The 17,646-nt window shown below is 31.5% G+C and overlaps 2 protein-coding genes and 1 pseudogene across 4 annotated transcripts in view; 2 read left to right on the top strand and 1 right to left on the bottom strand.

Moving 5' to 3' along the window:
- LOC119575189 (enoyl-CoA hydratase domain-containing protein 3, mitochondrial-like) overlaps positions 1-5,095 on the top strand; it is a 9,365-nt gene extending 4,270 nt beyond the window's left edge. For 2 of the 3 annotated variants that reach the window (XM_037922683.1, XM_037922682.1), the window contains 5 exons: positions 1,549-1,678; positions 1,830-2,020; positions 2,350-2,510; positions 3,481-3,595; positions 4,752-5,094. In XM_037922683.1, coding sequence (XP_037778611.1) covers positions 1,568-1,678; positions 1,830-2,020; positions 2,350-2,510; positions 3,481-3,595; positions 4,752-4,860 — 687 coding nt within the window. In that variant the 5' untranslated portion in view covers positions 1,549-1,567 and the 3' untranslated portion in view covers positions 4,861-5,094. Of the gene's footprint in view, positions 1-1,548; positions 1,679-1,829; positions 2,021-2,349; positions 2,511-3,480; positions 3,596-4,751 lie in introns of all 3 variants that reach the window. The other variant, XM_037922681.1, reaches the window with a different exon arrangement.
- A 1,491-nt stretch (positions 5,096-6,586) lies between these two features.
- LOC119575190 (mitochondrial mRNA pseudouridine synthase Trub2-like) lies at positions 6,587-9,258 on the bottom strand (the record flags this gene model as incomplete). Its single annotated transcript, XM_037922684.1, is given in 7 exon segments — positions 6,587-6,931; positions 7,179-7,290; positions 7,453-7,575; positions 7,914-8,044; positions 8,254-8,385; positions 8,536-8,904; positions 9,126-9,258. Coding segments are annotated over 6 exon segments (939 nt in total). The 3' UTR covers positions 6,587-6,668.
- A 5,274-nt stretch (positions 9,259-14,532) lies between these two features.
- On the top strand, positions 14,533-16,214 carry LOC119575578 (annotated as a pseudogene).
- Positions 16,215-17,646: the final 1,432 nt, after the last annotated feature.

A 17,646-nucleotide genomic window follows, 5' to 3' on the forward strand; every position in this document is an offset into this window, starting at 1 on the left:
TGCGAATTTTGTTACATACAGATGGCACCACATGTGCTCAGCCGGCAAGGAGTCTATTAGTAGGCCCTAGTTACCGATCCTGATTTCCCCATTCTTTTCATTGGCAGGAAAATGTGTTTTTCTTTTTAATACAATCGATATCAATACTGTTATGATTGTTATTGATGTTATGATTATTAATTTGTTATTTAAATATTGGTAACATTTAAAACAATGAAACAATACAAAAGACCCTTTCCAAAAGTTAAAGAAAAGGTAAACAGGACTAATGACTGACTCCTTGGTGATTAAGCACTTGTAGAGCCAATGCAATAAATAAACTTGTATTACAGTGGATATGACATGTATTCTTGCCATCCCTGCAGATTGTGTTAAGAATGTGGTTAAATTGAAACCATAATTTCATCAATATAAAGATTGTAATGTATAGGACTGACATTACAGCTTACATTTGTCTGTCCTGCAGAAATCTCACATACTTTATTGTTAGTTTGATTGCACATTGTGTATTATATTTCTGTGCTTCCTTTTTCATTTCTTATGTAAAAGCTTCAATTAGAATCTCCACAAAATATTTTCTTGAAATTTGGGTCCTATTTCCTTTTAATGATCTGTAGGATAAATTAGATTCTTTTTTAGTTATTTTTCTAGAGGAGAGAGAGGAAGACAAAATGATTCATGTCAAAAATTACTATTATTATTATTATTATTATTATTATTATTATCATTATATATTATTATTGTTATTATTATTATTATTATTATTATTATTATTATTATTGTTATTATATATATATATATATATATATATATATATATATATATATATATATATATATATATATATATATATATATATATTTTTTTTTTTTTTTTTTTTTTTTTTTTTTTTTTTTTTTTTTTTTTTTTTTTTTTTTTTTTTAAGATACAGGAATCATAGAAGAAATTCTAAGTGGCAAATATTTGCCCTGAACACAATTCACATTATTGTAAATTGTAAAACCTTATGAACATCACTTCCTCAAGCCTGTTTTACACAGTTTGCAAAACAAATGATATCCAAAATCATCAAAATGTTGGAATATTAACCCATTCACCCAGGGATTATGTACATTCCACTGTAGTTTTTAGTGAATTTTATTGCTTGATTTCCCCAGTCCTTTAATTTGTTTTTGTTTTTTTTTCTAATGCTATTAATATTGATACTGATATTATTATCATTGGCATTATGATTTTAATGTTCTTAAATTACTGATAATAATAAAAATGAATCTTCCCAGATATCAAGGGAAAGGGTAAGCAGATGAGATAGGTAGGACTAATAATTGACTTCTGGGTGACTAAGCACATGTGGAGCCATCTATGTGTAAAGGCACTTAATAAACTAAAGTAGACATGGCATGTATTTTTGCTTTCCGGGACCATTGCGTTAACAGCAAAAGCAGAAAGGATACTTATGTAAAATCAATGAAAATTGATGACCCCTTTGTAATCAGTACTATTTTTAGAAGTTTATTAATATTCTGAATGTTTTCATTTCTTGCACAGAAATGCCCTTTCATTACAAATGCTGGAAGAGCTGCATTCTGCTGTGGTGGAAGATACCCCCAGTCTACGGTGCATTGTGGTCGGCGCTCAAGGCAAGGTCTTTTCTGCTGGACATAACTTGAAGGAGCTGGTGAGTCCCAGATTTAGACATACAGTATATTAGTATGAATTCACTTCACTCAGACTCAAGTGGATGTTGATTTAGTTTAAACAGGAGAACTAGGTTAGGAGTAATGGAGATTAATTTGTTTATGTGATTAGCCCAAATTTCCATTCTTCAGACTTCCAAAGAAGGTCGCAGTTACCACCAACAAGTGTTTGAGAAATGTACAGAACTTATGCTGGCTCTGCAAAATATTCCAATTCCTGTTATTGCAAAAGTTAATGGCATAGCAGCTGCAGCAGGTTGCCAGTTTGTTGCATCATGTGATATTGTTATTGCTACAGACAAATCTTCATTTTCAACTCCAGGGTGAGAAAAAAAAAATGGTTCGTTATAATTACATTGCTGTAATGTAGTAAAATGCTTCACATCTAATTAGTACAGGAAATCAGATCATATTCATAAGTCATAAATCAGACATTGAAAATGATAATGAACAAAATAATGCATGACATGTTTATCTTTAAAACATATTAATTTACTCTTAATTTACTTTAGTTCATAATTTGTTACTTGGCACAGATTATAAAAATAACATATTACACAATGTATGGGGGGGAAGATCCATTCCTAATAACTAATTTTCCTAAGTCAGTCCAGTGTTCCAACAGCTGTTTTAATAAAATATTCTCGTGCAGAGGAAGTGTTGGTATATTCTGCTCGACTCCCGGTATACCTCTTGTGAGATGTGTACCAAGGAAGGTGTCTGCCCATATGTTGCTGACAGGTCTGCCACTAACAGCAGAGGAAGCTCTAAGAGCAGGATTAGTCTCCAAGATTGTTACTGAGGAAGAATTAGGTAAATTATCATATACAGTATTTGAGTAGATGCACCAAAGGCAATCCATTTAGGTTTAGGAAATGGAATATGCTTGAAAGCCTTTTATTCGTACTTTTATGAAAATAAACGTAAACATTTTTGTAACAAAGCAAAGCTATTATTATTCCTATATATTAGTATCAAACACTCAAACCCCACCACCTATCCCTAGCCAGTCTTCCAATTAAGCAGTATTACTGATAAATGTAGTGACATTTGTTAAATCTTTATGAAAGAATTTGGTGGAGTTGCTGCTAATATCTGGTTGAAACTTAAATTCCTTCATTCTTCAGCTTGTTCCTTGTTTCTTTGACATTGCATATGTATATATGGATAGCATTGTCATCAACAGCTCCTCAAATAATGAAACAGCTTCTCATATAATGAGATGAGGTATTTTTGTTTCTTATTTATAAGTAGTATAGTCAGTGCCGTCATCACAGGTTACTTTTTTCAAAATTTGTGTTAGAGTGTCTTTTTACTAGTTGTCCATATTTTTGACATAGAAGCTAATGGTAATATACATAATTTATCAAGTATTGTATACGATCTTAAAAAATAATTTCTTTCTGGAAGTTATAGGTATAAATGGTGAAGTACATCCAGCCTAGGGAGAAATGACAATGGCAAAGTTGAGCATCACTTCACTCTCCATATTTGTATATTTGTATAGCATCACTTTCATATCCTGTGTGGCCTCAGATAGCTGACTTTAAATCATTGATCTTGTGATTATAATTTTTTTCTACATATTTGCATATTTAATTATTTATTTATATTAATATGGAAAAAAGAGACTAGAATTTGTTTTCATATAAGAATATATTGAGTTTCTTTTTCTGTATGCTGGATTTAGTTTTGTCTGAAAGAAATTTATGTGTAGTGTTAGTTTGTGTTTGAAGTTTGTTGTAGATGTATTTTGTTAGACATACTCTCTTCTCTTTTTCAGATTCTGAAGTGCAAAAAACAGTAGATGCTATAACACACAAAAGTAAAGCTGTAATTGCTCTAGGAAAAAAATTCATGTATAAGCAGATGGAAATGGGAATAGAGGAAGCCTATAGGTAAGTAAAGAATATTTGTTTAAGATATGATATCAACAGAGACAATGAAGTGTTATTTTGTCTTTTCTTTAATTCTGTGTCATTGATCTAAACAAATTTGTAAGCTTCAGGAACAGACTTTTGCCGTGCAGAAAATTTCATGTCTCTCCCTATGTTTATATCCCCAATCTAGTGTTAGCCATCTCTCAGCTATTTAAATTATCCAAAAAAAAGGATACACTTTGCAGACCACAAAGTAATTGGCTTGTGTAACACTTGTGGACGTCATGATTTTTGCCCTTTCTTTTGAATCCATTTTCTCAGTTTCGCTGCCCTCTTGGAGTTTACTTAAATTAATTGTTTTTACACATAGATGATTTCACTTGCACTAAGTCACCAATGAGCCAATTTTGAGTACTACTTGTCTCACCTGTTTACCCTTTTCCTTGATTTTTGAAAAGATTTTATGTTGTCTTATATTGCCACTACTGATGTCAATAACATTATAATGATTATAATGTCTATAATAAAAATAACACCATCAGCATTAGTAAAAAAAAAAAGTTTTTCCTGCAAATTCAGAGAAAGGTGAAATCAGGTAAGGTCACAAAGTCTACTAATTGACTCCTTTGTGGCTAAGCACTAGCAGAGCCATCTTTGTGCGGAGACATTTCACACAGAAAATCTTAAATGAGCACATCATTTTCCTGGCGACATTGAGTAAGAAGTTATATTGGCAAATATTTTTGAAGAAGGTGGGGGGGAGGGTACCCATAAATTTCCTTTGTTCAAATGTATATTGGGCATTAAAATCATTACTTTACATAAATCACTACGTCCAGATTATTTCTATATGTATATCTAAATATTTGTCTATTTGTCTGTTTATACAATATTCACATATTCTTTCCCTGCTGCAAGTTACTCATAAGGGCCTTGTGTGTGCACGTAAAAGAGCGAGTGAGTGAGTGCGTATGTGTGTGTGCATGTGTGTGTGCATGTGCGTGCGTGTGCGTGTGTGCATGCGTGCGAGAGTGAGTGAGTGCACACATATTTGTGTGAAGATTTTTTTTTTCTTTCTTTCTTTCTTTTTTTTTTTTCTTTCTTTCCTGTATATATGATGTTCAAGCTGCAGGCTACATGACTAAATATGATATACAAAATATACTATTTTCAGGGAAGGAGCATGTATAATGGTCAACAATATCAACATGAAGGATGGGCAAGAAGGCATCGCCAGTTTTGTGGAAAAGAGAAAACCAATTTGGTCTCATACAGATGAATAAAAAATATTTTGAGCTCTCTTCTCAGTTGTTGCATCAGTTTTGGGGTCTTTTAAAAATAAGATTAATGAAAGCATTGTTTTGAATTTATCATTTAGATTTATCATTCAAAAATAGCTATATTTATACTTTGAAAAGTATAGCATTTTTGCATATACTGAAATTTTACAAAAAGTAGTGCAAGAAATTTTCTGTAGTTTGTTATATTGTTAAAGAGTAATAAATATTTTACGTAAGTCCCTGTTACTTTTTCTCCTAATTAGCTTGAATATCTAAGGAAAACAGTTTAACCTTGAAACACCCAAGGCCCCTGGCTCAAGTAGCCCACACAGTCCCAAGGAAAACAGATTTGGAAATATAGTTTTTGGTTTGGTCTTACATCAATGTTTTTTTTTTCTGCAGATGTCAAACATGTACTTACTATTGCTATAAAATTTCATATTAACTAGATATTATTGCTGACAGATTATGCTGATATGCAAATAGAAAAAAAGAAAAATGGAGACAGAGTGAGAGAGGAAAAGAAAGGGAAAGGAAGAGGGGTAGGAGGGAGAGAGAAAAAGTGAGAGAGGAAAAGAAAGGGAAAGGAAGAGGGGTAGGAGGGAGAGAGAAAGAAAAAAGGGGAGGGAGTCTCACTCACTCGGTTACTCTCCTCTCCTCTCCTCTCCTTCCCCCCTCACTCCCTCTCTTTCTCTTTCTTTCACAAAAACAAACACACACACACACACACACACACACACACACACACACACACACACACACACACACACACACACACACACACACACACACACACACATACACACACACACACACATACACACACACACACACACACACACAGAGAGAGAGAGAGAGAGAGAGAGAGAGAGATTTATACAAACATTAATATACTTTGTGAGTTTTCATATTTACGTTGTAGGTCACACAATAAGTATTATGGTTTCTGTGTCAAATACCATTAGATTACTCTGAATAGAATGATATTGTCTAAAAAATTTATATTTTTTGTTGTATGCTAGTGTTTACTATTATTATTATTTTTATTATTTACTTTATTATCATCATATCCATCTTTATCATAAGATGATAAAAATTATGATAATAATAATAATTATTATTATTATTTTATTTTATTTTTTATTTATTTTTTTATTATTATTTACTTTATTATTTACTTTATTATTATTTTTATTACTTACTTTACTATTATTTTTATTATTTACTTGATTATCATCGTATCCATCTTTGTCATAAGATAATAATTATGATAATAATAATAATAATAATAATAATAATAATAATGTCAACAATATTGGTAATATTAATAATAATAACAATAATAATGATAACAAAAAATATTAGTAATAATAGCAATGGCAATAATATTTTTTTTTTTTATTGTTTTTTTTTTGTTATAATAACAACAACAACAATAATAATATTATTATTATTATCATTATTATAACAAAAAAAATAATAACAATAATAATAATATGATAAATGTAGTAGCTATAATAATAATAATAATAAAGATTATAATAATGATATCACTATTACTAGTCTAATATGAATATAAAAATCTGAAGGCTGAATGATCACAGATGATAATTTTCTAGATGGCAGGAAGTACCATCAACTGATATGTAAGGCAGATTTATTGAACTCTGGCATAATTATATTCAATATCCCTAAACCATTATCAGCAAAAGGTTATGAAAAACAACTATCAAAAGGGGATATTCATGTTTACTGAAATTTATTATACAGTATATTTACACTTATCAGTCTCACCTGATGTATTTACAATTCTAATTCCTTCTTTGTTCATCTTTTAACATAACCAAACTAGCTGATTTGGGTATTATATCTTTAAAGAGTGGTTTGCTATGGGTTATATTATCTATAATATGTTCTAGACACCAATGCTTATGAAGCAAACTATGCTGCAGAGTCCAAGGTCCATAGCGAATGCAGCGCATTTGTGTGCACACAGCAGTGGTCTTGAGCCGTAATGCTAGATCGTGCACCAGGTGTTGAAGGTAGACAGCATTTTCATTAATGCATGAAACCTCTGGAAAGATTGTTCAGTTACTATTGTAATTATGTAAATAAAAATATATTAAATATATTCCCTCTGGCTGGTTTCTTGAGAGGCAATTATAGATGGAGATGCATGTGACTTGGATTGCCATATAAGGCCTCCAAAACTCATTTCAACTATTTATTTTTGATAAAGTTCTTTTGCCTATAACTGTATCACAAATATATAATTTTTTTCCTACTGAAATTTAGTTACTTGAGGATCCAGATAATCTTACCTAGTGTGAAATCTGGTAAATTGAAGTCAACAATTTTGAGAGCATAGATTAATGGTGGAGATTTCTCGCCAGGTCTTACAAGGCCCTCAGCTGAGAGAGCTTCATATGCTTCCTGTTGACAAACATTCATTTAGAAAATTTCAACAACATAAATGGAAAAGTATATTCAAGTATTTTATATACTGGGACTAACTTTTATAGTGTTAATTTAATTACAGACTATCATTCTTTCAAAGTGCACCAACACCTGTTTTTTGTTGACAGAACCTCCTACCTGAGACTGTGGGTCAAGACCCAAAAAATTAAGTGAACTCCTCTGATGACCGGCCTGTATGGTCATTAATGTTCGCATCAGGCGTCCTCTTGTTATATGCTTGTATGTTGACTTCCCTATAATCTTCACTCATAAAAGGAAGAAATTATTTGTTATTTATGAAGCAATCTGAATATTACACATCAACATGAAATACAACACTGATACAATTCAATTCAATTAAGGTACACAATAATCAGATTTTGTGATATCTTCATTACAGAAGTTTTTTTTTCTGAAAAACAAAAAACAAAACAAAAACTAAAAATTGTAAATGGTGCACCAGTGACACAATGAATAGTATACTAAATAATTTTACAACCATTAAAACATATATGACAATATTAATACGTATTAAAACTGATAAAAGAACATCTCAATTATAATTATTATAAATAAACCATGATTATATGGGTCCTCACCTTGCCATCAATAAAAAGCGTGTCAGTTGTTCGTCCAAACTGGCCCGAAACCGTGTAAGAACGAATTAACTGTGACTCCCTTACTTTGCGTGTACCTTTTGTGCCTCTATTCACACCCAAAATGCAAACTCCTAAGAAAAAGGAATTTTATTTTAATATTCAATACATTTTAAATGAAACACTAAAATTTGGTAAGAGAATGTATTACAGAAATATGCCATTCTAGCTGAGTTGTGGTGAAATAAGATAATATATTTAAATTGAGACTGCCTGCACAAAGTATTTTTTTTATGTGTGATATAAAAAGAAAAACTATAAATCATTAGGAAACCTCATCTACCTGAGATATTTTTATCTAACTGATGGGCCCATGTTAGTTTGACATCCTTTGGTTGGTATCTTGGACCAAGAACTAATGGGTGATCAGCATAATTCTCCTTCAATTTCACAACCAGCTTCTCTGTAACACTGCCTGCAAGGGTTTTATATATCAAATATATATGATAATGCTTAAACACGGGTCATGATTAATCTATCAGAGCAAACACTTAATATAAGGGAAAAAAAATCACAATCACATTTCAATCTGCACCCCTGCATTTCCATGATATATCAAACTAACCTTCAATGGCAACTATAGGAGTGGCCGGACGAGTCTTTAATAAATTGAGATCACGGGTTAGGTTACCAATCACCACTTTTCTCAGGTGATTCATGGTCATATCTGCTGGTTTGTATACACAAAACACACCCTGAAGCATATTCCATGCTTCTGGTGCATACCTAACAACTTTTAACATTGTTAAAGATTTATGGATCTATACATAAAATCAAAGGGGATATAACAACAATCTTAAGTCCCGTTAATACATGGAGCCTCGATCTTCTTCATATAAGAAGTAAATTGTAACAGTTCCTTCAGGCGTGTAAATCTCCTCTTGACAACTTATAAGAAATGATGCACCACAACCATAGGCTAGGCAGGGTATACCTGGAAAAGAAATGTTCAATTATTCATATATCTTATTACTCTATCACTCTATTTCTATACCTATATGTCAATATGTCTATCTGTCTACCTGTCTGTCTATCTATCTGTTCATCTCTATTTCTTTTTCTCTCCCTCTTTGTCCATCTCTATCTATTTACAGATTATTCTGAAGGAAAGTAAATCTCTCCAAAATGGATGGGATAGTTTTACCTGATACGCACCTAGGTTTGCAATTTTCAAAACACGGAAAAATTTGTCATCTACAGAAAGGTCCTCATATGGTCGCTTGGTGCAGTGATACTTCATATATGGCCAACATCCTGTTCGAAGGATATGGTAATTTTCTCCATCAACCTGTAAAGAAAATAAATTGAAGGAAAAATAAATGCAAAGAAAGTGCAAGAGAAAGAGTAAAAATCTCATGCTAAATATGATAATACAATAGCTACCATATGATAAGCATATAAGATCTGCAATGTATGGTCAAAATGTTGTATGTTTGCATGTAACTACTAAAACCTATTCTGTCATTCACAGTTCATTAACCATGGACCAACACCCTGGAAAATAATATCTACCAATCACCCATGGTAATGCATTACGCATCATTAATATACAGCTCGGCGTGCGATGATGAGGGTGGAGGCAGGAATGAGGGGCTAGGTGGGGTTCACTGAAGTCAACTTGGGGTGCTGAGAGAAGTCAACTTGGGGTTTTGAGATAGTATGTGGATATGAATATTTTCTTAGGGTTAGATGTATGTCTATACAGTATATGAGATGAGCTTGGAATATGCATAATACTTCTTCATATTTAGACCTTCTCTTTCTCTGTTATTTCAAGACTCCTATAGGCGTGACCCATCTGTAGGGGTTAACTTGTGTGGTTTCCTGATACAAAAGCCCTCCCTCCAAGGCTATATTCATAGTGGTTTGGGGCCCACTGCTGGGATATTGTGTCGGTGCCATAGCATGCGCATCATGACCGTGCATACCCTTGGAAAATGAGACCGATGCACCATGGCATGTATACACATACCACCTGGAATATAGTCCAAGCATGTCATGGCATGTACATATATGCCACCTGGCAGCGAATGGTTAATAAAACACTTGCCATGTCTAATGTATTCCTCTATCTTTCTTGTATCAACTAACCTAATCAGGAGACCATACCAAATGTAATTTTAAAAATCAAGAAAATATTATATACCTATACTTATTTTACCACTACTGGTTAGTAAGTTGGACTTTAGCACAAAAAACAATAGTAAAAAATGAAGACTGATGAGAACAACTCACACTGCTTGGGGACAACTGACATTGAGCACAAATGGGAGGAGGGAACCACAGGCAAGAGTGCATGCATGCACAACCAACCAGCATACCAGGAGTGATATCCAGGATTACAGTAATATGTTACTGAATTTACTTACTATAAACAGATATGAAAGATAGGGAAGCTTGATGTATACAATTCCATTCACAATACCCTATTATAAATGAAAAATTAACCAGTGACATGGTATGAAGGACCAAAGGGGTCCTGGACCATCTGAGTTAAATGCAGCCCACACAGCATTTCTACATACTGTTGGATCTGCACGATAAGAATGGTTCCATTCATCGGACAGGAGTTCCCAGCACTAGTGGATGTCATTAAAGGTAAGTTCATATTAGCTCTCACAAAGTTTGAAGTAACATTCATGAGAAAGAGACAATGGGATTACCAACATATTTAAGTGGCATGAAATCAGTAAATAGAATATCAAAAATATTACAGACCAAAGTCAGTTCTCATAGCTCAAATTGTCCTTCCTAATGCAACATGTGAAATTGGAAGGCCTTAATATTATGAAATCAAGACCACCCCTACCCCCACAAGTACTTAGTCACCAATAAGCCAATTCCAAGTACTACCTATCTCACCTGCTTACCCTTGATGTTCAGAAATACTTTCTGCTATCTTATACTGCTGTCAGTAATCTCAATAAAACTATAATAATTATAATGTCTATAACAATAATAATGACAGCATCAATACTGATAGCATTAGCTAAAACAAAAAAGGTCTATTAACTGACAACTTTGTAGCTAAGCACTTGTGGAACCATCTATGTGCACACAATATTACAATGGATACTACATTTTCCTGGTGATGGGGGAGGGGTGATGGGGGAGGGGGGATGATGATGATGATGATGGTGATGGTGATGATGATTGATGATGATGATGATGATGATGATGATGATGATGATGATGATGATGATGATGATGATGATGATGATGATGATGATGATGATGATGATGATGATGATGATGATGATGATGATGATGATTATTAACTGTCATATTCAACATTATCATTCATGAATTTTGTTTATATATATATATAAATAAGATAGTATTATTGTTTATATATGTATATATATATATATATATATAATATTATATTATATATATATGTATATATATATATAGATTAGTATATAGATATATATAGATATAGATATATATGTATATATGTATATATATGATGATATATAGTATATATAGTATATATGATATATATGATATATAGTTGATATGGATATAATAATAGATGAGATAGAGTATATATATATATATATCTATAGTATATATATATATAGATATATATATATATAGGTAGATAGTATGTATATATGATAATTATATATGTATATATATATAGTATATATTATATATATAGATATGTAATATAGATATATATATATAATTTATATAGTATAGATGAGTATATATATATATATATATATGTATAGTATATATATATATATATACTATATATTATATATATATATGTATATATAATAGTTATATATATATATTATATATATAAGATATATATATATATATATATAGATATTACTATATATATATATAATATATATATATAATATATATATATATATATTATATAATATATATATATATATATATATATATATATATATAGATATATTAATATATATTATACATATATATATATAAAATATATATATACATATCATATATATATATAATTATATCTATATATATATATATATATATATACATATATACATATATACATATATATATACATATATACATATATCATATATATATACATATATACAATTATATATATAATACATATATATATACATATATATATACTATATATATATATATATATATATATATATATTTATATATATATATAAACAAAATTCATGAATGATAATGTTGAATATGACAGTTAATAATCATCATCATCATCATCATCATCATCATCATCATCATCATCATCATCATCATCATCATCATCATCATCATCATCATCATCATCATCATCATCAATCAATCATCATCACCATCACCATCATCATCATCATCATCCCCCCACCCCCCAACACCCCTCCCCCATCACCAGGAAAATGTAGTATCCATTGTAATATTGTGTGCACATAGATGGTTCCACAAGTGCTTAGCTACAAAGTTGTCAGTTAATAGACCTTTTTTGTTTTAGCTAATGCTATCAGTATTGATGCTGTCATTATTATTGTTATAGACATTATAATTATTATAGTTTTATTGAGATTACTGACAGCAGTATAAGATAGCAGAAAGTATTTCTGAACATCAAGGGTAAGCAGGTGAGATAGGTAGTACTTGGAATTGGCTTATTGGTGACTAAGTACTTGTGGGGGTAGGGGTGGTCTTGATTTCATAATATTAAGGCCTTCCAATTTCACATGTTGCATTAGGAAGGACAATTTGAGCTATGAGAACTGACTTTGGTCTGTAATATTTTTGATATTCTATTTACTGATTTCATGCCACTTAAATATGTTGGTAATCCCATTGTCTCTTTCTCATGAATGTTACTTCAAACTTTGTGAGAGCTAATATGAACTTACCTTTAATGACATCCACTAGTGCTGGGAACTCCTGTCCGATGAATGGAACCATTCTTATCGTGCAGATCCAACAGTATGTAGAAATGCTGTGTGGGCTGCATTTAACTCAGATGGTCCAGGACCCCTTTGGTCCTTCATACCATGTCACTGGTTAATTTTTCATTTATAATAGGGTATTGTGAATGGAATTGTATACATCAAGCTTCCCTATCTTCATATCTGTTATAGTAAGTAAATTCAGTAACATATTACTGTAATCCTGGATATCACTCCTGGTATGCTGGTTGGTTGTGCATGCATGCACTCTTGCCTGTGGTTCCCTCCTCCCATTTGTGCTCAATGTCAGTTGTCCCCAAGCAGTGTGAGTTGTTCTCATCAGTCTTCATTTTTTACTATTGTTTTTTGTGCTAAAGTCCAACTTACTAACCAGTAGTGGTAAAATAAGTATAGGTATATATATTTTCTTGATTTTTAAAATTACATTGGTATGGTCTCCTGATTAGGTTAGTGATACAAGAAGATGAGGAATACATTAGACATGGCAAGTGTTTTATTAACCATTGCTGCCAGGTGGCATATTGTACATGCCATGACATGCTTGGACTATATTCCAGGTGGTATGTGTATACATGCCATGGTGCATCGGTCTCATTTTCCAAGGGTATGCACGGTCATGATGCGCATGCTATGGCACCGACACAATATCCCAGCAGTGGGCCCCAAACCACTATGAATATAGCCTTGGAGGGAGGCTTTGTATCAGGAAACCACACAAGTTAACCCCTACAGATGGGTCACGCCTATAGGAGTCTTGAAATAACAGAGAAAGAGAAGGTCTAAATATGAAGAAGTATTATGCATATTCCCAAGCTCATCTCATATACTGTATAGACATACATCTAACCCTAAGAAAATATCATATCCACATACTATCTCAAAACCCCAAGTTGACTTCTCTCAGCACCCAAGTTGACTTCAGTGAACCCACCTAGCCCCTCATTCCTGCCTCCACCCTCATCATCGCACGCCGAGCTGTATATTAATGATGCGTAATGCATTACATGGGTGATTGGTAGATATTATTTTCCAGGGTGTTGGTCCATGGTTAATGAACTGTGAATGACAGAATAGGTTTTAGTAGTTACATGCAAACATACAACATTTTGACCATACATTGCAGATCTTATATGCTTATCATATGGTAGCTATTGTATTATCATATTTAGCATGAGATTTTTACTCTTTCTCTTGCACTTTCTTGCATTTATTTTTCTCAATTTATTTCTTTACAGGTTGATGGAGAAAATTACCATATCCTTCGAACAGGATGTTGGCCATATATGAAGTATCACTGCACCAAGCGACCATATGAGACCTTTCTGTAGATGACAAATTTTTCCGTGTTTTGAAAATTGCAAACCTAGGTGCGTATCAGGTAAAACTATCCCATCCATTTTGGAGAGATTTACTTTCCTTCAGAATAATCTGTAAATAGATAGAGATGGACAAAGAGGGAGAGAAAAAGAAATAGAGATGAACAGATAGATAGACAGACAGGTAGACAGATAGACATATTGACATATAGGTATAGAAATAGAGTGATAGAGTAATAAGATATATGAATAATTGAACATTTCTTTTCCAGGTATACCCTGCCTAGCTATGGTTGTGGTGCATCATTCTTATAAGTTGTCAAGAGGAGATTTACACGCCTGAAGGAACTGTTACAATTTACTTCTTATATGAAGAAGATCGAGGCTCCATGTATTAACGGACTTAAGATTGTTGTTATATCCCCTTTGATTTTATGTATAGATCCATAAATCTTTAACAATGTTAAAAGTTGTTAGGTATGCACCAGAAGCATGGAATGCTTCAGGGTGTGTTTTGTGTATACAAACCAGCAGATATGACCATGAATCACCTGAGAAAAGTGGTTGATGGTAACCTAACCCGTGATCTCAATTTATTAAAGACTCGTCCGGCCACTCCTATAGTTGCCATTGAAGGTTAGTTTGATATATCATGAAATGCAGGGGTGCAGATTGAAATGTGATTGTGATTTTTTTTCCCTTATATTAAGTGTTTGCTCTGATAGATTAATCTTTGACCGTGTTTAAGCATTATCATTATATTTGATATATAAAACCCTTGCAGGCAGTGTTACAGAGAAGCTGGTTGTGAAATTGAAGGAGAATTATGCTGATCACCCATTAGTCTTGGTCCAAGATCCCAACCAAAGGATGTCAAACTAACATGGGCCCATCAGTTAGATAAAAATATCTCAGGTAGATGAGGTTTCCTAATGATTTTTAGTTTTTCTTTTTATATCACACATAAAAAAAATACTTTGTGCAGGCAGTCTAAATTTTTAAATATATTTCTTATTTCACCACAAACCAGCTAGAATGGCATATTTCTGTAATACATTCTCTTACCAAATTTTAGTTTTTCCATTTAAAATGTATTGAATATTAAAATAAAATTCCTTTTTCTTAGGAGTTTCATTTTGGGTGTGAATAGAGGCACAAAAGGTACACGCAAAGTAAGGGAGTCACAGTTAATTGTTCTTACACGTTTCGGGCCAGTTTGGACGAACAACTGACACCTTTTTATTGATGGGCAAGGTGAGGACCCATATAATCATGGTTTTTTTATAATAATTATAATTGAGATTTTTCTTTTATCAGTTTTAATACGTATTAATATTGTCATATATGTTTTAATGGTTTGTAAAATTATTTAGTATACTTCATTGTGTCACTGGTGCACCATTTACAATTTTTAGTTTTTGTTTTGTTTTTTGTTTTTCAGAAAAAAAAAACTTCTGTAATGAAGATATCACAAAATCTGATTATTGTGTACCTTAATTGAATTGAATTGTATCAGTGTTGTATTTCATGTTGATGTGTAATATTCAGATTGCTTCATAAATAACAAATAATTTCTTCCTTTTATGAGTGAAGATTATAGGGAAGTCAACATACAAGCATATAACAAGAGGACGCCTGATGCGAACATTAATGACCATACAGGCCGGTCATCAGAGGAGTTCACTTAATTTTTTGGGTCTTGCCCCACAGTCTCAGGTAGGGGGTTCTGTCAACAAAAAACAGGTGTTGGTGCACTTTGAAAGAATGATAGTCTGTAATTAAATTAACACTATAAAAGTTAGTCCCAAGTATATAAAATACTTGAATATACTTTTCCTTTTATGTTGTTGAAATTTTCTAAATGAATGTTTGTCAACAGGAAGCATATGAAGCTCTCTAAAGCTGAGGGCCTTGTAAGACCTGGCGAGAAATCTCCACCATTAATCTATGCTCTCAAAATTGTTGACTTCAATTTCCCAAAGATTTCACACTAGGTAAGATTATCTGGATCCCCCAAGTAACAAATTTCAGTAGGAAAAAATTATATATTTTTTGATACAGTTATAGGCAAAAGAACTTTATCAAAATAAAATATTGAAATGAGTTTTGGAGGCCTTATATGGCAATCCAAGTCACATGCATCTCCATCTATAATTGCCTCTCAAGAAACCAGCCAGAGGGAATATATTTATATATTTTTATTTACATAATACAATAGTAACTGAACAATCTTTCCAGAGGTTTCATGCTTAATGAAAATGCCTGTCTACCTTCACACCTGGTGCACGATCTAGCATTACGGCTCAAGACCACTGCTGTGTGCACACAAATGCGCTGCATTCGCTATGGACCTTGGACTCTGCAGCATAGTTTGCTTCATAAGCATTGGTGCTAGAACATATTATAGAATATAACCCATAGCAAACCACTCTTTAAAGATATAATACCCAAATCAGCTAGTTTGGTTATGTTAAAAGATGAACAAAGAAGGAATAGAATTGTAAATACATCAGGTGAGACTGATAAGTGTAAATATACTGTATAATAAATTTCAGTAAACATGAATATCCCCTTTTGATAGTTGTTTTCATAACCTTTTGCTGATAATGGTTTAGGGATATTGAATATAATTATGCCAGAGTTCAATAAATCTGCCTTACATATCAGTTGATGGTACTTCCTGCCATCTAGAAAATTATCATCTGTGATCATTCAGCCTTCAGATTTTTATATTCATATTAGACTAGTAATAGTGATATCATTATTATAATCTTTATTATTATTATTATTATAGCTACTACATTTATCATATTATTATTATTGTTATTATTTTTTTGTTATAATATGATAATAATAATAATATTATTATTGTTGTTGTTGTTATTATAACAAAAAAAAAACAATAAAAAAAAAAAATATTATTGCCATTGCTATTATTACTAATATTTTTGTTATCATTATTATTGTTATTATTATTAATATTACCAATATTGTTGACATTATTATTATTATTATTATTATTATTATTATCATAATTATTATCTTATGACAAAGATGGATACGATGATAATCAAGTAAATAATAAAAATAATAGTTAAAGTAAGTAATAAAAATAATAATAAAGTAAATATAAAGTAAATAATAATAAAAAAATAAATAAAAAATAAAATAAAATAATAATAATAATTATTATTATTATCATAATTTTTATCATCTTATGATAAAGATGGATATGATGATAATAAAGTAAATAATAAAAATAATAATAATAGTAAACACTAGCATACAACAAAAAATATAATTTTTTAGACAATATCATTCTATTCAGAGTAATCTAATGGTATTTGACACAGAAACCATAATACTTCTTGTGTGACCTACAACGTAAATATGAAAACTCACAAAGTATATTAATGTTTGTATAAC

The sequence above is a fragment of the Penaeus monodon genome, chromosome 7 (genome assembly GCF_015228065.2).
Source record: "Penaeus monodon isolate SGIC_2016 chromosome 7, NSTDA_Pmon_1, whole genome shotgun sequence".
NCBI lineage: Eukaryota > Metazoa > Arthropoda > Malacostraca > Decapoda > Penaeidae > Penaeus > Penaeus monodon.